The sequence below is a fragment of the Alosa pseudoharengus genome, unplaced genomic scaffold (genome assembly GCF_046254945.1).
Source record: "Alosa pseudoharengus isolate Yale_2024_CS ecotype anadromous, Long Island Sound unplaced genomic scaffold, YU_APseudo_1.1 YU_APseudo_1.1_scf_23, whole genome shotgun sequence".
Classification (NCBI taxonomy): Eukaryota; Metazoa; Chordata; class Actinopteri; order Clupeiformes; family Clupeidae; genus Alosa; species Alosa pseudoharengus.
In genome coordinates, this window is record NW_027468685.1 from 21,620,473 (window position 1) to 21,637,894 (window position 17,422).

General features: G+C 39.5%; 1 protein-coding gene across 1 annotated transcript; it reads left to right on the plus strand.

The window, feature by feature from the left end:
- Nucleotides 1–1,038: 1,038 nt before the first annotated feature.
- Nucleotides 1,039–14,570, plus strand: tap2a (transporter associated with antigen processing, subunit type a). Its single transcript, XM_076302020.1, has 11 exons — nt 1,039–1,654; nt 1,763–1,877; nt 7,482–7,612; nt 10,031–10,236; nt 10,517–10,714; nt 10,924–11,052; nt 12,788–12,976; nt 13,116–13,289; nt 13,443–13,602; nt 13,705–13,841; nt 14,148–14,570. The coding sequence occupies exons 1-11, from the start codon at nt 1,174–1,176 to the stop codon at nt 14,340–14,342; spliced, it is 2,115 nt and encodes a 704-aa protein (XP_076158135.1). The 5' UTR covers nt 1,039–1,173; the 3' UTR covers nt 14,343–14,570.
- Nucleotides 14,571–17,422: the final 2,852 nt, after the last annotated feature.

Below are 17,422 nucleotides of genomic sequence, written 5' to 3' on the forward strand. Positions count from 1 at the left end.
TATAGCAATGTGGTCAGGATACACACTGGTATACCGTGGTCCGCCTTACTGGTGACCGCGTTGTGGTCCGCCTGATCACAGAATTGATAGTTTACCCACCTCTTTTTTTGCCACTACACCCCTGACAAGGGCCCATGTTTATCTTGCCCCACGCAGTGAGGAGGATGGTAAGAGGGAAGAAATCCTTGTTAGAAAGTTACACAAAAAAGCTTGGGAACATCAAGTATCTATGTCTAAGTCTAAAAGGCATACCAGGAAGCCTTCATTGTCAATTAATTACAAAAGTAAATTGTTGTTAAATGCTAGGACTTTACCTGACACTGTGTTCAATGGTCAGATTAAATGAAAACCAAACATTTTGGGAACAAACACTCAAGTTGGGTTTGGCATATAAGGATGACTGAGAATGACACCATGCAGTCTTATGAACGCAGACTGCATAGTGCTTATTACACTTGTGGAAAGGGACCTGATGAAACCCATGAATTGGCAGCGGGATGCTTTAGTAATATTTAGATTTAAATGGGCCTACAATATATATTTTTTTCTCAGAATAAGGTAGAATTTTCCTTTGTTCATCAAGTACTATCACATGCAAATAAATGTGGAGGGCGCTGTTTATCCCAGGATGACACAATTGTTGCTAGGCAGACTTAATCAAAACAGGTTTAGGCTTGGTCTACGCTTGTCTTGCCAAGAAATAGGTCTCACAAATGCATTTTTTTTTTTGGTCGCTCGATCATATGCCTTCCTATCATCATTCACTTAATGCGCTTTATGTAGGCTGAAGGTGCGCTTTACAACAAGCGTATCATAAAACTAGCCTATCATACATTTGTTCATGTCTTAGCCTAACCTAAAATAAGTTTAAGCAGTTATACACTTGAAGCTCATCCCGTATAGCCTACCGTATACAAGAGTATATATGCTTTAAAGCCCACATTTTTTACTCAGATTTACCTATTCAGTGTTTTATAACCCGCCCAACGGGGAATTCCAACATCGAAACTGAAACTATAACATTTTCGGATACTGAAATTAAACAAGCCAAGCTAGCCCGCTACATTTAAGGATTACGCAGACCGGTTATGCCGCCGTAGTGGCCCAGCACGTTTAATTTCGGGGAATAAGCCTATGGTGTGCTGGACGTTGCATGCGTGATACAATATCATAATGCGTAGAAACATTTATTTATTCTTACTCTCAGTATGCGTTGACTTAGTTGTATTTCATGTTTTAGAGTACTGGTTACTCTGGAATTTTGACCAAAACAGTCAGAGTAAACTGTTATGCCAGTGGTTCGCGTCTGGAGTACGATGGCTGATACTGAATGGAGTGTTAAATCTTGCGCGGGATCACTCCAAACTGAAGCACTGGCTCATAAGTCACTGTATGCTGAGTCCTATTTTCTGTACTGGCCGCAATGTGTTGCTTGGTAACTTTCTCCTGGAGGGATCATGGCTTTGGTGCTTGAATGTCCTTGCTTCAACATCAGCCTGGCTGCTCTGGGAATGGTTATGGCCAGACAAAAATGGTAATAGTAAGGATACAACGCAAACAGCACGCGTGCTCTTTAAACGAGTCATTCGAATGTATAGACCTGACTATCTTCTACTTCTTGGAGCATTCATCTTCCTTTCATTAGCTGTTTTCTGTAAGTATCAAGAACTAGCTCAGGCTACATTTCATACAGCTACTGTCTTCATGATGTGAACAGCTCTGTCTCTCTCTCTCTCTCTCTCTCTGCCTACAATGTGTCCAGGTGAGATGTTCATTCCTTTCTACACTGGACAGGTGATTGACATCCTCAAATCGCACTATCAGTGGAATGACTTCCTGACGGCTATTCTGTTCATGGGCCTTTTTTCCTTAGGAGGGTCAGTGTACATAACTCAATGCATGGCATATGCTAGTACACGAAAAGGTTATGAAAAAATGTTGCACAGAATGTGTCTGCCAGTGTTAGTGTCAACCATCTATAAGCCTAGTATGCCATCTCTTTGGCATGGCATACTAGACTAGAACAAAATTATTCATACCCTTGGCAAATATTGATTTAATGTTGATTTTCTCTTGACCAATATGTTTGTTCTGACTGAAAATTACACTAGGTTGTAAGACAATGTGGTAGAAACATGGAAAATAAGAATAACAAAATAAGCCTTTTTATCTTTTTTAAATTTTTTTTAATGAAAAATGGCATGTCCACAATTATTCATACCCTTTTTAAAACTAGATGTACCGCATAGCGGTACACAATATGACCACCGCTCAGTCCTGTACATCCATTCCGCGAAAATAAATCATATTAATGAATTTGTCTCCATCTTCTACTCCATCCCCCACTCTTGAAACTTTTGTCTATGCTTGTTTGGAATGTGTGTTTGGAATGTGTGTTTGCAAAGGTGAATAGATTTGTTTCTGTGCCAAAAAATTTGTAGCATTGTTATAAAACCTTTAAAACCTCTAAACAATCACAAGTAGGGCAGTTCATCACAGTCCATCCATTGCAACTGGACTGATGAAAGGTACACCTGTAGGCTACATTGTATTTGGGAAAAGCAGAAGGTAGCAGCATAATGTATTTATTTATTATTAAACAAAACAATCCCTGTCAGTTCCATGCAGTTTTCAACAGCTATCAAGAAGAGAGGTCATGTCATGGATTTTTGTGAATGTTTCTTCTTCTACATATGCATAAGTTTAGTCATCTAGTTCAAATGATATTCAGCTTTATTGTCAATGCACAAATTAAATACCAGTAGTCTAAAACAAAATGCCGTTTTACCCAGTGGTGCAAATAACTGACATGTCCAAAAGGGCCTTCATGAAATGCGTTGCGAGACTGTTCATACACATTTTAACGGGCAAAGTTGAAGAGCTACTGTCCGTTATTGTTTGTGCAAATAATATGCTGATTCATGTTCCCTTGCATTTTGCAACCATGAGGTCCATATAAGCTCAATCTTTTGACGCAATCTTTTGATTTTCACCCAGCCTAGTCCATGGTAGGCGCCCGATAGAAATATTGTTTAATTTTGCGATTGAGATATCCACGCACTGGCGCCCCCCCTGCGACGTGTTCGCCCCCCGGTTTTAGAGCTATTCTAAATGCAAAAATGCATAGAGGGAGTTATGACAAAACCGTGACTGTTAACAAACTATAAGCTATATAAGGTAGGCCCTATGCTACACAACACAAATTGTCACTAGGCTATGCTGGCGACCCAAATAAAATCTCCTTTGGAACCAATGGCTTACACCTTATAGTATCAAGCTGCCACCTCTTGGCGAAAAGTTAATAGTTTTGCATATCAGTAGTAGGCTAATACATTTCACGTAGCTGTGCATCACGGAAAGGGCGAATGAAGTGGACACTTCTAAATGGAACCCAACCCACTGTACAGTAGCTCAAGGTCTGTGGCTAAAGCAGCCATAATGAAAGCGTTATCATTGTTTGGATACTTCACACACACGTGTTTTTTAATCGCATAGACTACAACTACCAAGCTGGAATCAAAGCACATCGACTCCCCTCTCACACCCTAAACACGCACTTCGAACAAACAAAAAGCGCCTCAGTCTCACGGAATAGCCATAGGCAAAACTGTATCTGACCGGTGTAACGTTGGTACTAAATCATCCATGCAAAGAATGATTTTTGTAGCACGTGCAACAAATATGTGTACAGCCCTGCCCTGAATACATCTCAACGTGCGCTCTAAAACATCTGGTTTAAATGGAGATGTAGATCATCACGGGTGCGTTAATAAATATATTGCTAATAATTAATATTATTCACTTTGAAGAATTTATGTAGTTTCAGTTACTTTACTTTGAGCCATGCTCTTCCTTACTTGAATCACCTTTGAAAATAGAGGATTGAAGTAGCCTATGGGTGTTTGGGAATGAACGTTGACTCAGATGCTTTTTGAGACCTTGAGCAGAAATGTCCCAGCTCGGTGTTTAGGATGCATCATAGACAGGTTATCTTTCAGGTAGCCTATATATTTTCCGTCATTCCACTGAATCGGTGCCTTTTGCGTCCCACAACATATAATCAGTTCTAAAGTTGCTTAAACAACAAATACATGTGTAATTTAAAAAACTTAATGTTACTATAGATCATATGCATCAATATAAGAACAGGTAAACCCAATAAAATACAAGTTCAAATGATTAAAATCACATAAATATATGCTATGGGTAAGGATTTTGGTTGATTTTGACCTGTCCCACGCTATGTTTTTTCTTTTTCAACAGCACTTCTCGGTTGTAAAATGTTGGTAAAATGATACAATTTTCACAGTTTTATATTGTCTTAAGTGTAATCTCATTGTTAAGCAATGATTTTTACATAAATAGATATGTTTTCTTAGAAAATATAAGTAATTTATCATTGTCCCTTAATTTCATCTCAGTCCTGTTACTTTCACCAAAACCCCCTATAAAAAAATGGTACAAACTAGAAGTGACATAATTTCAAGGAAGTGACATCATTTAGAAGAAGCAGATTCCACAGTGTGAGAAAGGGTAACTTTCTCTCCTCTTAAATGTCCTATTTTTCATGTATTATCAGGGTTGTGAGAGAGGGGCAAGCATACATCAGTCCTGTTACCATTTTTTAAAGTGTTTAAATAAACAATTATTTATCAATACTGATATTACCAATATCTAGAAGTAATAACCTTTCAGATTACATACCATGTGCCTTCCTAACCTTGACCTGTTAGCTAGAAATGAGCAATTTAGCATGAAATCATCAGTCCTGTTACCATCAGTCCTGTTACTATCCTACGATATTCTATGTAATAAGTGAATGGTAAAAAAAAAATGCATAGCTTGAGATGGCCCAAGACAATTTCTTGTCATGTTAAGATGTGTTAATTGAATGGGCATTGAAAAAAATCAGTTTGAAACAATTATATTTTTCACATTTTTAAAGTTGAAAAGGCACCGATTTCGTGGAATGACGTTGTGGCTAACTCACTTAGCCCCTGTTAGTAGCCTATAGGTTATGGTCATAAGCAAATGAGATGACAGTCGAAAGATACAATTAGTGCTGTTATCGATTTGCTTGGTAGCCTATAAACGCATTTATGGTTTTCTACAAATACATCAATAATCAAATTGGCCTCCATCACTCAACCATGCTAACGGTAACATTATTTTACCTACGTTCTGCTATTGATGGGATTAACGTAGCCTACCTGCAGTAAAAAACAAGCATGTCCGATAAACATTCTCAGATTTATTTCGGCTTCAAGAGGAAATGGGAATTACATGTCATGCAGAAATCATCCTACCCTTAGACGTTCTCTGCGGTAAACTACTGTAGCCTACAGTCTTGTCCTTGTAGGAAGCGTAGTGTCTTTCCAACCCACTTTAGATTAACTTCCAACAAAATTACGTCTCACTGCAACGATGCGCCATCTAGTGGACAAACGACTACTTATCGCCAATACTGGAAATGCAGCCATGATGATGATGATGAATATTTATTTTGGCTTTCTTTTAATCCTACTGAATTTGTAATTATGTATCGGCCGTTCTAATACCGATAGTATGTGGGTGCCTGTGTGTGTGTGTGCATGTGTATATGTGTGCACCACCATCTACAGGCCAATGAGTGTACAGTCACTAAATGTACACATAACTTAATTTTTTAGACCCCCCCATGGATGAAATTCTACGAAACTTGGCATACCCCCAGAGAATGTCAGGTTAATCATACACATAAAATTTGGTGCAGTTCTGAACGTCTTTACTGAAGAGAGGGGCGATTAAAGCAGAATGATATTGCATTTTCATTTTTTACCGGGGGGGTGCAAATCACAAATGAGTGATTATGGGCTAGGTTGATGTGGGCCCTTGAGACCAACATACCATAAAAAATTCTTCATCCTCGGTGCCACGGTTCAGGTAGTTATTTAGGAAAAACTGAATTTTTTGGGTTTCGGGGGGCCCAGCGCGGAGGGGGAGTGGCCCCCGGGGACCAAACGAAATTTTTCCGTAAAAGTCTAGTGGGGCTACATACCCACCAAATTTCATGTGCCCCGGTGTTTCGGTGCCCCGTGTATCATTGACCAAAATTTCAGGAAGTAGATGACGAAAAAAAAAAAATAAATAAATAAATAAATAAACTTTGACAATCCCTATATGACCGCTTCGCTAGCTTCGCTTGCGGCGGTCATAATAATCACTGGAAACATATTTATTTGCAATCAAAGCTCTCAAAATGGTTCTTATAATACGCACCAAGCTGCTCTATGTCTCCACAATGATTGTAGACCGCACCTTTTTAGCTGCAATCCGGGTTTTGAGGCAGGAACGATTATTTGGCATCACTCTGGCCTTGTACTCACTTTTTTGACGGTATTGGGGCAGGTCTCTTTGCACACTGCCTGATCTTTTCCTTCAGAATCTCATTGTAGCCTCTTGCTTAGTGTTACCATTTACTTTGAGAAGGTCACCAGGTCCCCCTGGTTCAAAAACATCCCAAAAGAATACTTTTTTAACCCCCACAATTGAAATGGACATGGTGTCATTGGAATTTAATGCTTCTTTTTTTATGCCAATCTCAGGCCATGTCACTGGGTCAAAAAAAATTCTGCGAAAGCTAAATTATTTGTCCAGGTGTTCCCTTATAAAGGTTTTGCTGAGTTGTGCATGTTTGGAGAAGAGTGATCCATGATCAGCATCCAAGATGACCAAGTGATCCATTTTGAGATTGAGTGAACATTTCAACTACCAAAACACCATCCACAATGTGGAGAATAGCTATAGAAATGTAATAGTTTTGGGTGTTTTTCAGACAATGGGACCTGGTGAATTTCTCAAAGTAAACAGTAACACTAAAACAAGGGGCAAATTGAGAATTTTGGAGGAGAAGATCAGGCTGTTTGCCGAGAGACTTGCCCCAATAGGCGGCATTGGACCATTAAACCACACAATGATCCAAAACATACAGCTAAACAAGGCAAGAAATGGTTAACCGAGAACAATACCAACATTTTAGAGTGGTCCAGCCATAGTCCAGACCTCAATCCGTCAAAAAAGTGAGTACAAGGCCAGAGAGATGGCAAATCATCACTCTTGACTCAAAACCCAGATAGCTTTTAATAAGCTGCAGTCTAGAATCATTGTGGAGACATGGAGAAGCTTGGTAGGTATTATAAGAACCATTTTGAGAGCTGTGAATGCAATAAAGATGTTTCCATTGCTCCATTGCACGCCATTTTTCATAAAAATGTTAAAAAAGATGAAAATGCTTCTTTTTTGATTCCATGTTTCTAACACATTGTCTTACAACCTTTTGACATGTGGTAGTGTCATTTTCAGTCAGAACAAACGATAAAGAGAAAATCAACATCGAATCAATATTTGCCAGGGGTATGAATCATTTTGTTCTTAACTGTACATATGTATACTGTACACCACACCAAGCACTATAAGATGTTAACTTCTCATTTGTGCTCCAGCTCTATCAGTTCAGGTTGTCGAGGCGGCCTCTTCATGTGTGCCGTCAACAGTTTCACCTGCAGAGTCAAACTCAAGCTGTTCGGGGCCCTTGTAAGTCAGGACATTGCCTTTTTTGAGACCACCAAGAGAGGTAAGGCACAATTTTTCATATTATTTTAATGGATTGACCACTATGGGGTCAGAGGCTAGGTTGACATGAAGTCATGTGACATATTGTTAACCGTATCCCGGTTTTGTGTTTGCGCATGTCCTATCGTATCCTGATTTCACAACCCTTTTTGTGAAATCAGGTGTTCATACACCATATCCTGAATATGATCAAAATCGGGGTAAGACTCATAACCGGGATAAGGAAGTGCATGTCAACGCAGTCATTGACAGTTTAATTTAGTCGTCATAAACCTAAACAAAATTACCAGGTGCCCAAAGTCCTGACCTGGGGTCAGATGTAAAGGCCAAATTCAGTCCAGGGCATACCAATCAATACTTTGCCTCGAGTTTGTATTCACCATCTACTATCTGCATATGAAGATATCACTAATTATCAGTGGATTTAGGTTTCTGGTTGATATTTACACTTATAACCACAATACATTCTTATTTTAAAATGCCTTAGGCAGAAAATAGGCCTACATCATTTAAAAGTCAATTTGCAGCACGTAAGTCAAAGTCACACACCTGCAGATAATAATACAAGGTGCGCACTTTTGATCAATCAGTTGATAATATGTAGCATTTGATTTTAACATTGTCATGGAGTGGGGGATAATATGATCACAATATCACAATAGATAGTCTTATAGGTAAACAATGGTGAGAATATTGTAGTCAAAATCTCAAACCAGATTCAAATTCTTGGACAGGTGACTGTCAATTTCTGCACACCACAGGCTATCATCAGCCGGCCTTAACACACTGTGCCACGGAACTGACGGCAATAAATAACAATAGAGTACACAACTGTTTCACCAGCGCATAAAATTACACGTTTGAAAGTTAATTCAAAGTAGTCGTCAATTTACAATAATCCATGAATCCATGAACCAATGAATTAACTTGATGACCCTGAATAAAGAAAAAACAGAGATGATTCACAGATTAAGCTAAGGTAGTCCATCATTTAAGTCTCTGTTATTTGATGGTGTGCCAGTCCACATGTTACTATATGTCATTAACCACCAGACTACTAGTTAACCAGACTACTGAAGTTTGGAAACTATCATGGTCCAAACTAACAAAGTACGATGTAAGTACGACGGTTTTGTCGTAACTTAGATATTGATTAGTTGAATGATGCATCATACCTCTACCCTGGAAATCCAGAGTTCTCGCGAGAGCCCAATTTGAATTGTGCCCGCAAGATAATCTAGCCTGGGTGCCATTCCGAACTTAGTCCCGCCCACAACGTTTGAATTGAGTATGACTACGTCAGGCTAACTCTGGCCACGAGCAATGATCCAAATTTCTTCTACCTCTCGAGCGAGAGGGACCAATCAAATCGGTGTAGGCGGGACAAAGGCGAGCTGCACTGATGACGACGGTGCTGCGACGTCCGGAATCATCTAGAAAACATTGCAAGATAGCTACCGATGAACACCAGTTGTTTGAAACGGCTTTGGCCGCTACAATAAAGGATTTAGATTTGGCTTTTCAACTAAAAGAGGAGCAGAAAATCGCCCTCAAATCGTTTCTTTGCAAGAACTGGATACGTCACACCGTGAATTGTTGTGATTGGTCGTAGCGTTATCCAACTGCGTGCAGTGAGAGTTTCAAATGCATGCTTGGTGCCGCCCCTCGAATTGGGCCATTTTCATTACTCGTGGCCAGACCCTTAATCTGAAAGATTCCAGGGTCTGGTTTACCAGGCTATCATACCTCCGTATTTGTACGGGAAACGCATCCCAGGGTGGAAGGCCAGTCAGTGACGAGAGGGGATGACATTAGTTTCGAAATCAAAAGTGGCTGTGGTAATAGCAATGCGGTAGTAGCAATGCCTGCCAACATCAAAAAAGTGCAGTCTGAAGAACGTGTACATTTATACAGCAAAGGTAAAATACATTGTATCCTAACTGCTAATGCAGTTTATTATCAGTTTGTAAAGGTTAGGCTAAGTAGGAATAATGCATAATGCTAGGAATCCCTGATCAATGTGATAGGTTGGCTTGACCAATGATTTCAAAGTTAATGCAAAGTCTATGCCCATTATGATGCTAGAGTTGGAAACATTTCCCAATTGCGAGTACCCGGACGCAGGCCCAGACTTTCTTCACAAAGTGATGAAGCGAAGTCATGAGTGGTGAAATCAGGCTATCACCTCTTTAAAGTCAAAGCAGATTTCTTGCAAAGCAGATTGAAAGCAGATTTCTACAAAGTAACGTTAATTAATTGAAAATATATAATGCAAAATAAGCGATTGCATAAATACAAATATTATTTTTATTTCAGTTAACCTAATTATTTTTTCACTGCTAGTTTTAGTCTTAGTTTTAGTTAACTATAATAACCCTGGTATTGACCAGAAGTGACATTATTCATACTTTTACAACAGGTGACCTTACCTCCAGGCTGTCCACAGACACCAATCTGATGGCCCGGGCCGTTGCCCTGAATGTCAATGTTCTGCTACGAACATTCATCAAAACCTTGGGCATGCTCTCCTTGATGCTTAGCCTGTCCTGGAAGCTCACATTGCTTATGTTGATGGAGACACCACTAACTGGGTTGCTTCAAAACATATATGACACATTCTACCAGGTACTCATCAGAGACACAATTGAAACCTGCCAATTATTTTGTAGTTGTGTCTTGTAGTGTTAAAAAGAGAATTTGAAGAAAATAGGGTAGAAACTATGATTTAAAAACAAAAGGCACATCTTAATGACAGGATTGATACTGATTGATACAATTGATAAAAATGCATACAATATAATAGGTGCTGCTGACTATGGAGCTGTGCATTGACAATAGCTGTTCAACAGGAACCATATTTTGTGTTTCATAGCTGATTACTTAATTAACTGTTGTGATCCATCAGAAACTGTCTAAGGAGGTGCAAGACTCTATTGCACGAGCCAATGATGCTGCAGAAGAGGCTGTGTCAGGCATCCGGACTGTCCGAGGATTCAAAACAGAGAAGAGGGAGTCATGGCTCTATGAAAACCGACTGATGGACACTCACAAATTGAAAACTCAAAGGGATACTGTTAGAGCAGTGTACCTGCTAGTCCGGAGGGTATATCTTTATTTCCTTGCTGCACTTGTCAGATTGTGCTTTGCTAATTTCTGTAGTAGAGGCACTCCTCATTCACTGCTTCATGTTTCTTAATGTATCTTTAGGGGTCATAAAGAGAGGGGTAAAATAAGATAACTAAAGAAAATAACATAACAAGTATGTAACTTGTATTGTTGTAGATTCTTTTTATTTATTTTTTTCTTTGTTAGATTGTAGAACTTGGCATGAAGGTGGCAATGCTATACTATGGCAGACTGATTATTCAGTCCGGACAGATGAGCACGGGGAATCTGGTGTCCTTCATCCTGTACCAGTCTGACCTGGCTGATAATATCAGAGTAAGTCCGCTCTTGGAGTGGTTGACTGTTGTTTCACAAACCAGATTAGGGCTGTGCAATTAATGGAATTAATCAATTAATCGTGATTAGGACTTTTATAACAGCTATTATGAACACAACGATTACTTTGCTACATTGTTATGCTACATAGGTCAGCCGTGGCCTACTGGTTAGCGCTTCGGATTTGTAACCGGAGGGTTGCCGGTTCGAACTCCGACCAGTAGGAACGGCTGAAGTGCCCTTGAGCAATGCACGTAACACCTCACTGCTCCCCGAGCGCCGCTGTTCTTGCAGGCAGCTCACTGTGCCGGGATTAGTGTGTGCTTCACCTCATTGTGTGTTCACTGTGCTGAGTGTTTCACTAATTCACGGATTGGGATAAATGCACCAAATTTCCCTCACGGGATCAAAAGAGTATATATACTTACTTATACATACTTCATAACAATGCTTTGCTTTTGTCTTGAGTTTGTCGCATTATCTTTTTGCATGTATTTTTTCTGTTGGATTATATTTAAAATTCCATTTAAAAATGTAATCGTGATCTCAATATTGAACAAAATAATCGTGATAATGATTTTTGCCATAATTGAGCAGCCCTTAAACCAGATCATAGATTTGAAATTGTGTGCACTACCATTGGACCTGGGCCCGGTTTCCCAATAACGATGGATACATGCACTTACGAGGGTTTTTGTATGATTCATCTTAAGATCGTTCGTTTGGTTTTTCCGACTGTTCCGACTCAACCTTAGCCTGGCTAACGTCAGACCTCATCTCATTGAGATGGGGTCTGGAAACTAGACATTCATTTTCTTGTATTTGAAACGTGGTTTACGAATGCTCAGAGCCGTTTATTGGGCGCTACGAATGTCTATCAAATGCGTCTGTACGTAGCTCATAACGGCTTCGGTGTGTAGTCATCGTCTTGCTGCCCTCCCTCCGTTCTGTGATTGGTCCCCTAACTGAGGCGAAAATTTGCTCCATGGAATCCAGGCTGCCTAGCAGCGTGAATAAAATCGCGTGCATAAGGCAGCATGGGAAAACCCAGGATAACTCAACCTACATGTATGTAGCACTGCTTTTTAAAATCTTTTTTTTAGGGCTGTCAAAATAACTGATTAATTTTGATTAATTAATTTGAGAAAAAATAACTGCTTAAAAAAAATAACGCAGATTCATCGATTCTGTATGACCTTTGACCCCGAGCCGTTGTAGTCAGTAACCATTAGACTGAAAAATGAAGGAGAGAGAAGAAAATGTGCTGCCTAGATCATTGATTGGAACATTTACTTTTCAAAAACGGCTTGATGGTGTTGATAAAAATAAAGTGTTGATTAAAATAAAGTCCTCTGCAATGTATGTGATAAAAAAAACTTCTTCCCGAACCATTTTTGAATTTATTTCCTCAGCATATTAGGTCATATCATAGATTATTATGGCCATTATTAAAATAATAATAAAAGAGTTTTTGAACTTTAATGTCACTAATGCTGATTATTCAATGATTCATTTGAATTTAAATATTTAAAATACTTTCACAGCAAAAATCATACATGCGATTAATTTAGATTAATTAATCACAGAGTATGTAATTAATTAGATTAATTTTTTTAATCGATTGACAGCCCTACTTTTTTTCCTACCGACAATACTCGGTGACCTCGAATAACAGAGCCCTTTGTTGAAAACGACCAGAGTTCCCCTATAACATTGTGCTATCTCTGTTTTACAGACTTTAATTTACATCTTTGGTGACATGCTAAATTGTGTGGGTGCAGCAGGTAAGGTCTTTGAGTACCTGGACAGGATGCCAGAAATAAGCACTGAAGGAACCATGCAGTCTGATTTTCTGAAGGGACACGTCCAGTTTCAGAATCTCACATTCTCCTACCCGACCCGCCATGACCAGAAGGCACTGAAGGTAAGGAAGCAGTAATTTCATTCATATTCCGTATTCATGAATATAACCTTGAGTGTCAGGTGTACTTTGTGACCACAGTCCAGTTTGTGTTTGTAATGAATACAGATAATGTCTTTGGACTGTTTATGTTTGTGTGTAGGGCTTTTCTCTTGAACTGAAGCCGGGGCAGATGACAGCTTTGGTGGGGGCCTCAGGTGGGGGCAAGTCCACCTGTGTGAGTCTGCTAGAGAGATTTTACCAGGCCCAGGAGGGGGAGATTCTCCTAGATGGACATCCACTGCAGAATTATGAGCACAAATATCTGCACAGAAAGGTGAGTATAGCATTTGAGTAGCAACAATGGCTAGTTTTAAGAGGTTTTGTTCATCATGACCCTAACCACATTTGCGGTAATGATAATGATAGCAAAGACATGAGCAGTGACATAGATGTCGACATCAACACTAAAATTGGCTGTGTCACACAGATTGCCATGGTAGGCCAGGAGCCTGTGCTTTTCTCTGGTTCTGTGAAAGACAACATCGCCTACGGGCTGGGAGAGTGTTCCCTACAGCGAATACAGGAAGCGGCCCGCAAAGCCAATGCCCATGGCTTCATCTCTCAGCTGGAGAAACAATATGACACAGGTACCCTCCTAGTCTTTTGTACAGTCACAAAAATAAGTAAAAAAAGACACAGTTCAAGTAAACATGTTTAATTCATTCATTCATAACTCTCTGTCCCATCAGATGTAGGAGAGAGGGGAGGTCTGCTGTCGGGCGGTCAGAAGCAGCGCATTGCCATCGCCAGGGCTCTGATCAGAGAGCCACAGGTGCTCATCCTGGATGAGGTGACCAGCTGTCTGGACACAGAGAGTGAACAAATGGTACAGTTCTCCCTTTTATATGTGATATGAAGCTGTATATTATGCATACTTTTTTTTCAACAAATGTATACATGGTAAGATGTGCACAGGTGACACACATTGATAGCTTTCTTTGACAGACACCATTCTGGCACACAAAGTACATACATATTTATATTTATCCATCTGAAAAAAGTACTTGGTAGAAAGACTAAACAGTACTGCGTGCACACAGATATGGACACACACACATACTGCAGTCATGCACATTGAACTTTATTCTTTCAAAACATGTCTTACAGCTGGTTGACATTCCATGTTTCACAGGTGCAAGAAACCTTGGCCTCCTGTCCCAACCAGACCCTGCTAGTGATTGCTCATAGACTGAAGACCATCGAGAAAGCGAATCAGATTGTAGTGGTTGACAATGGGACAGTAATTGAGAAGGGCACTCATAAAGAACTCATGGAAAAACAGGGAACCTACTACAGGCTAAAAGAAAGACTCTTCACTGAAAGTTAAACAATCTTAACAAATCAGATTCCTGTTCGACTTATGTTGTTTTTCAGGCTGTATAGAAGTTTGTAGGAAATAGGCCAATATATGTTTGGTGTCATGTTTAAGTACCTTTTTAGTTTGCCCTGTCATATAACTGCAAGAATAATAGGTTATTATAGCCAAATAATTACAACTGGTTGTTTTCTGCATGTGCATGAGTTGTAAATAAAGTTATTTTCTTTTTCCAAAATTTATCATTATTTGTATGTCTCTTTAATGGCATGAAAAATAAATACCATTCAAAAGGCCATATGAAATCTATAGTATTACATTATGAACTCATTAATTTCATTCCAAGGTCCCAAAACATAATAATGACTATTAGTTGTGTGTGGTAATATGAACTCTGAAATCATTCTTAATCACATGATGTCAAAAGAGTGATCAGGATGAATTGTACATTTGAGCAGTTTTTATGGCATCGTATTTAGCATGTAGCCTATCTTAGATACAGCTCAATAACCTGTTGAGTCTTGCTGGAAAGTCCCATTGTCTGCGTCTGGCAGTCTGCCTGACCACAGCAGTAGGCCTACAGCCTCCATCATCCGTGTGTCTGTGCTTCGCCCTCACCTGGAGAGACACCTACCGGGCGACACCAGCCATAGAGATACATCGAAGCACTGGGCGCCATTTCATCAACTGAAGCTTTCTCAAAATGGAGGGCCGGTTGGATGGATTTTGAACATTGTCTGAGAACAGTGATATAATTTACTCTGTGTGTGTGTGTCCAAGTGATTTTACATTGCCTTGAAATGTCCAAACACATGCCAAAACTGTATTCCAACTTTTTAAATCAACAAGAGAATGTCTTATGTCGTTCAGTCTTCCCCATGTATGGTGTTTACTAAAATGCTGCAAGCAGAGCAGCAGAGTATTATGTCACCCATCATCAGGTCTGCAGTGGCTGAAGGTATACATTATTTTATGTGTTTTTATAAACAATTAGCATTCTCTATTGATTTTTCAATGTTTTGTGTGTGTGTGTGAGAGAGATGCATGTCAGGTGAGGCTTGTATGTATGATCATAAGTAATTTTGTAGACATATTCAGATGTTGACAGAAACACATGGAGACAATATTATCAGACTAAAAAAGTATCCAAAGTGACTTTCCACATTTACATTCCCTATCAAACATAGCAAATTCACTGAGTGAATGAAAATGAAATCAAACTCAACAGGAACAAAAGAAAACCATTTACAGATGAAGCCCTGTTAAGGTAAATCTGAAATTTGACAGTAAAATACATTCAAAGTGTTTGCAAATTAACTATCAGCTGATCCAAGTGATGATACTGTATACACCAGCGTTGATATACACAGCAAAAGGACAACAGCTGATTGATTTGGAGTTTCTAAATGGGTCAAGACTGGACACTGGAGAGGATGCTTATGCAGAGAGCAGAAACACACACTGGGTTTTACTCATGACACGCACATCTCTTCTTTATTTGTGTCCACAATTCAGAACAAATGTAAGGACACAGATTTCACAGGTGCAATAATTGCTGACAAGATTCAGCATTGTGATAACAAAACAGCAGCACAACAGATGTTATGGATACACACAACACCTCCAAATGTGGGGACTTCTACTAATGGATGAAATTGACAATGTAATGTACGGACACACACGACCAGAGGAACACAATGCACAGTTTGTCTCTGTTTCGGTAACAAATTAAGTCATCTTTACAATGTGTTTGGTGAATCTATCAGAATATGATAGGTTAGGTTAGTTTCTGTGACAGGATAATGGTTCCAATGTCCAACAGTATTATATCCTGAACCACCTTACTTTGGCAGCCTGAGGTGGAGTTGTTGAACTGGTTCTGGGAACTGTAAAATGTGATGATATCTGGTATTGGCATCTGATAAGGTCATTAGAAACCATTTATACTGCCATCGCATGCTGTGGTTTGAATTTTTATTTTACTGAATGATAAAATTCTTACAGGGCTTATAACATTTTGTTTCTGTTTTCACTATAGTTGCACCCCAGACCGTGCAATATCTCAATATTCGTGTTTTGTCTTGTGTGATTCAGTATACATTCCATTCCATTTCATAAGAAACAAGGCCAAGAGAAGCCAAGCAGTCACATCTGCTCATGCATCATTACAGAATACATATTTCTGAACGTTGCATTTGCATCCATGTAGGCTGTTCGAGTGATATGCAATTGTTTGGAGTGTGTGAATGCTTCTGCTTGTGTGTGTTTGTGTGTGTGTGTGTGTGTGTGTGTGTGTGTGTGTGTGTGTGTGTTTGTGTGTGTGTGTGTGTGTGTTCGCGCGCATGTGTGTGAGAGCGTGTTTGTAAATGTGGAAACCAGTTTTGGTGTGGACTTTGTGGTGATTACCAAACAGCACACTGGGCCTCAGTGGAAAGTCCCTCTGCTTTACCTTCACTTCTGTCCGTTTGGCAGCATGTCTGATTCCACCCCACAGATCATAACCCCGCTGTGTCTGTCTTTCACCACCCCCTACTGGGGAGTAGTGCCTGACTTTGGGACAGCGATGTGGTGACGGCAGTCGCCATTTCATCACCAATATTCATGTCCCATCGCACACACTAATCTAAAATGGCGGATGGGCGGTCGCCCGCCTCCAAGAACGGTTTTCTGTTTTCTGTTGAAATGCAATGTTTGTGTGCATGTGCATGTCTGAGTGTAAGTGTGGACGTTCATGTATTTGTTTGAATGTGTCTACTTAAATTATTGCACATACTTTATGTTTATGAATGTGTGTGTATGGGTGTACGTGTGTGCATTTTGTGTGAGCTTGTGTTACTCTTTGCATAAAATAACATTATTATAATAATATTAGAATTGCATATGGTAGTAAGAAGAGCTAAGCCTATTTAAGGGTCAAATGTTGTCCTTTCAACAACTTGAGTAACGGCTAAATGCTACATTTTATTTAAAAAGATTATATATTTTTTGGTTAGAGAGGTGCATTGTTTATCCACCTATATTCACAAGTTGTAGAATTGAATAATGTTGGTATGATGGAATGCAGGGGGTTGGGCATGAATCGGTATAGCTGG

What these genes read in the sequence shown, in the direction of transcription:
- tap2a (XM_076302020.1), top strand. Translation starts at nt 1,174, where the DNA reads ATGCGTAGAAACATTTATTTATTCTTACTCTCAGTATGCGTTGACTTA. An exon ending in CCTTTCATTAGCTGTTTTCT is followed by an intron (nt 1,655 to 1,762) that starts GTAAGTATCAAG and finishes CAATGTGTCCAG; the next exon opens with GTGAGATGTTCATTCCTTTC. An exon ending in ACACAGAGAGTGAACAAATG is followed by an intron (nt 13,842 to 14,147) that starts GTACAGTTCTCC and finishes CATGTTTCACAG; the next exon opens with GTGCAAGAAACCTTGGCCTC.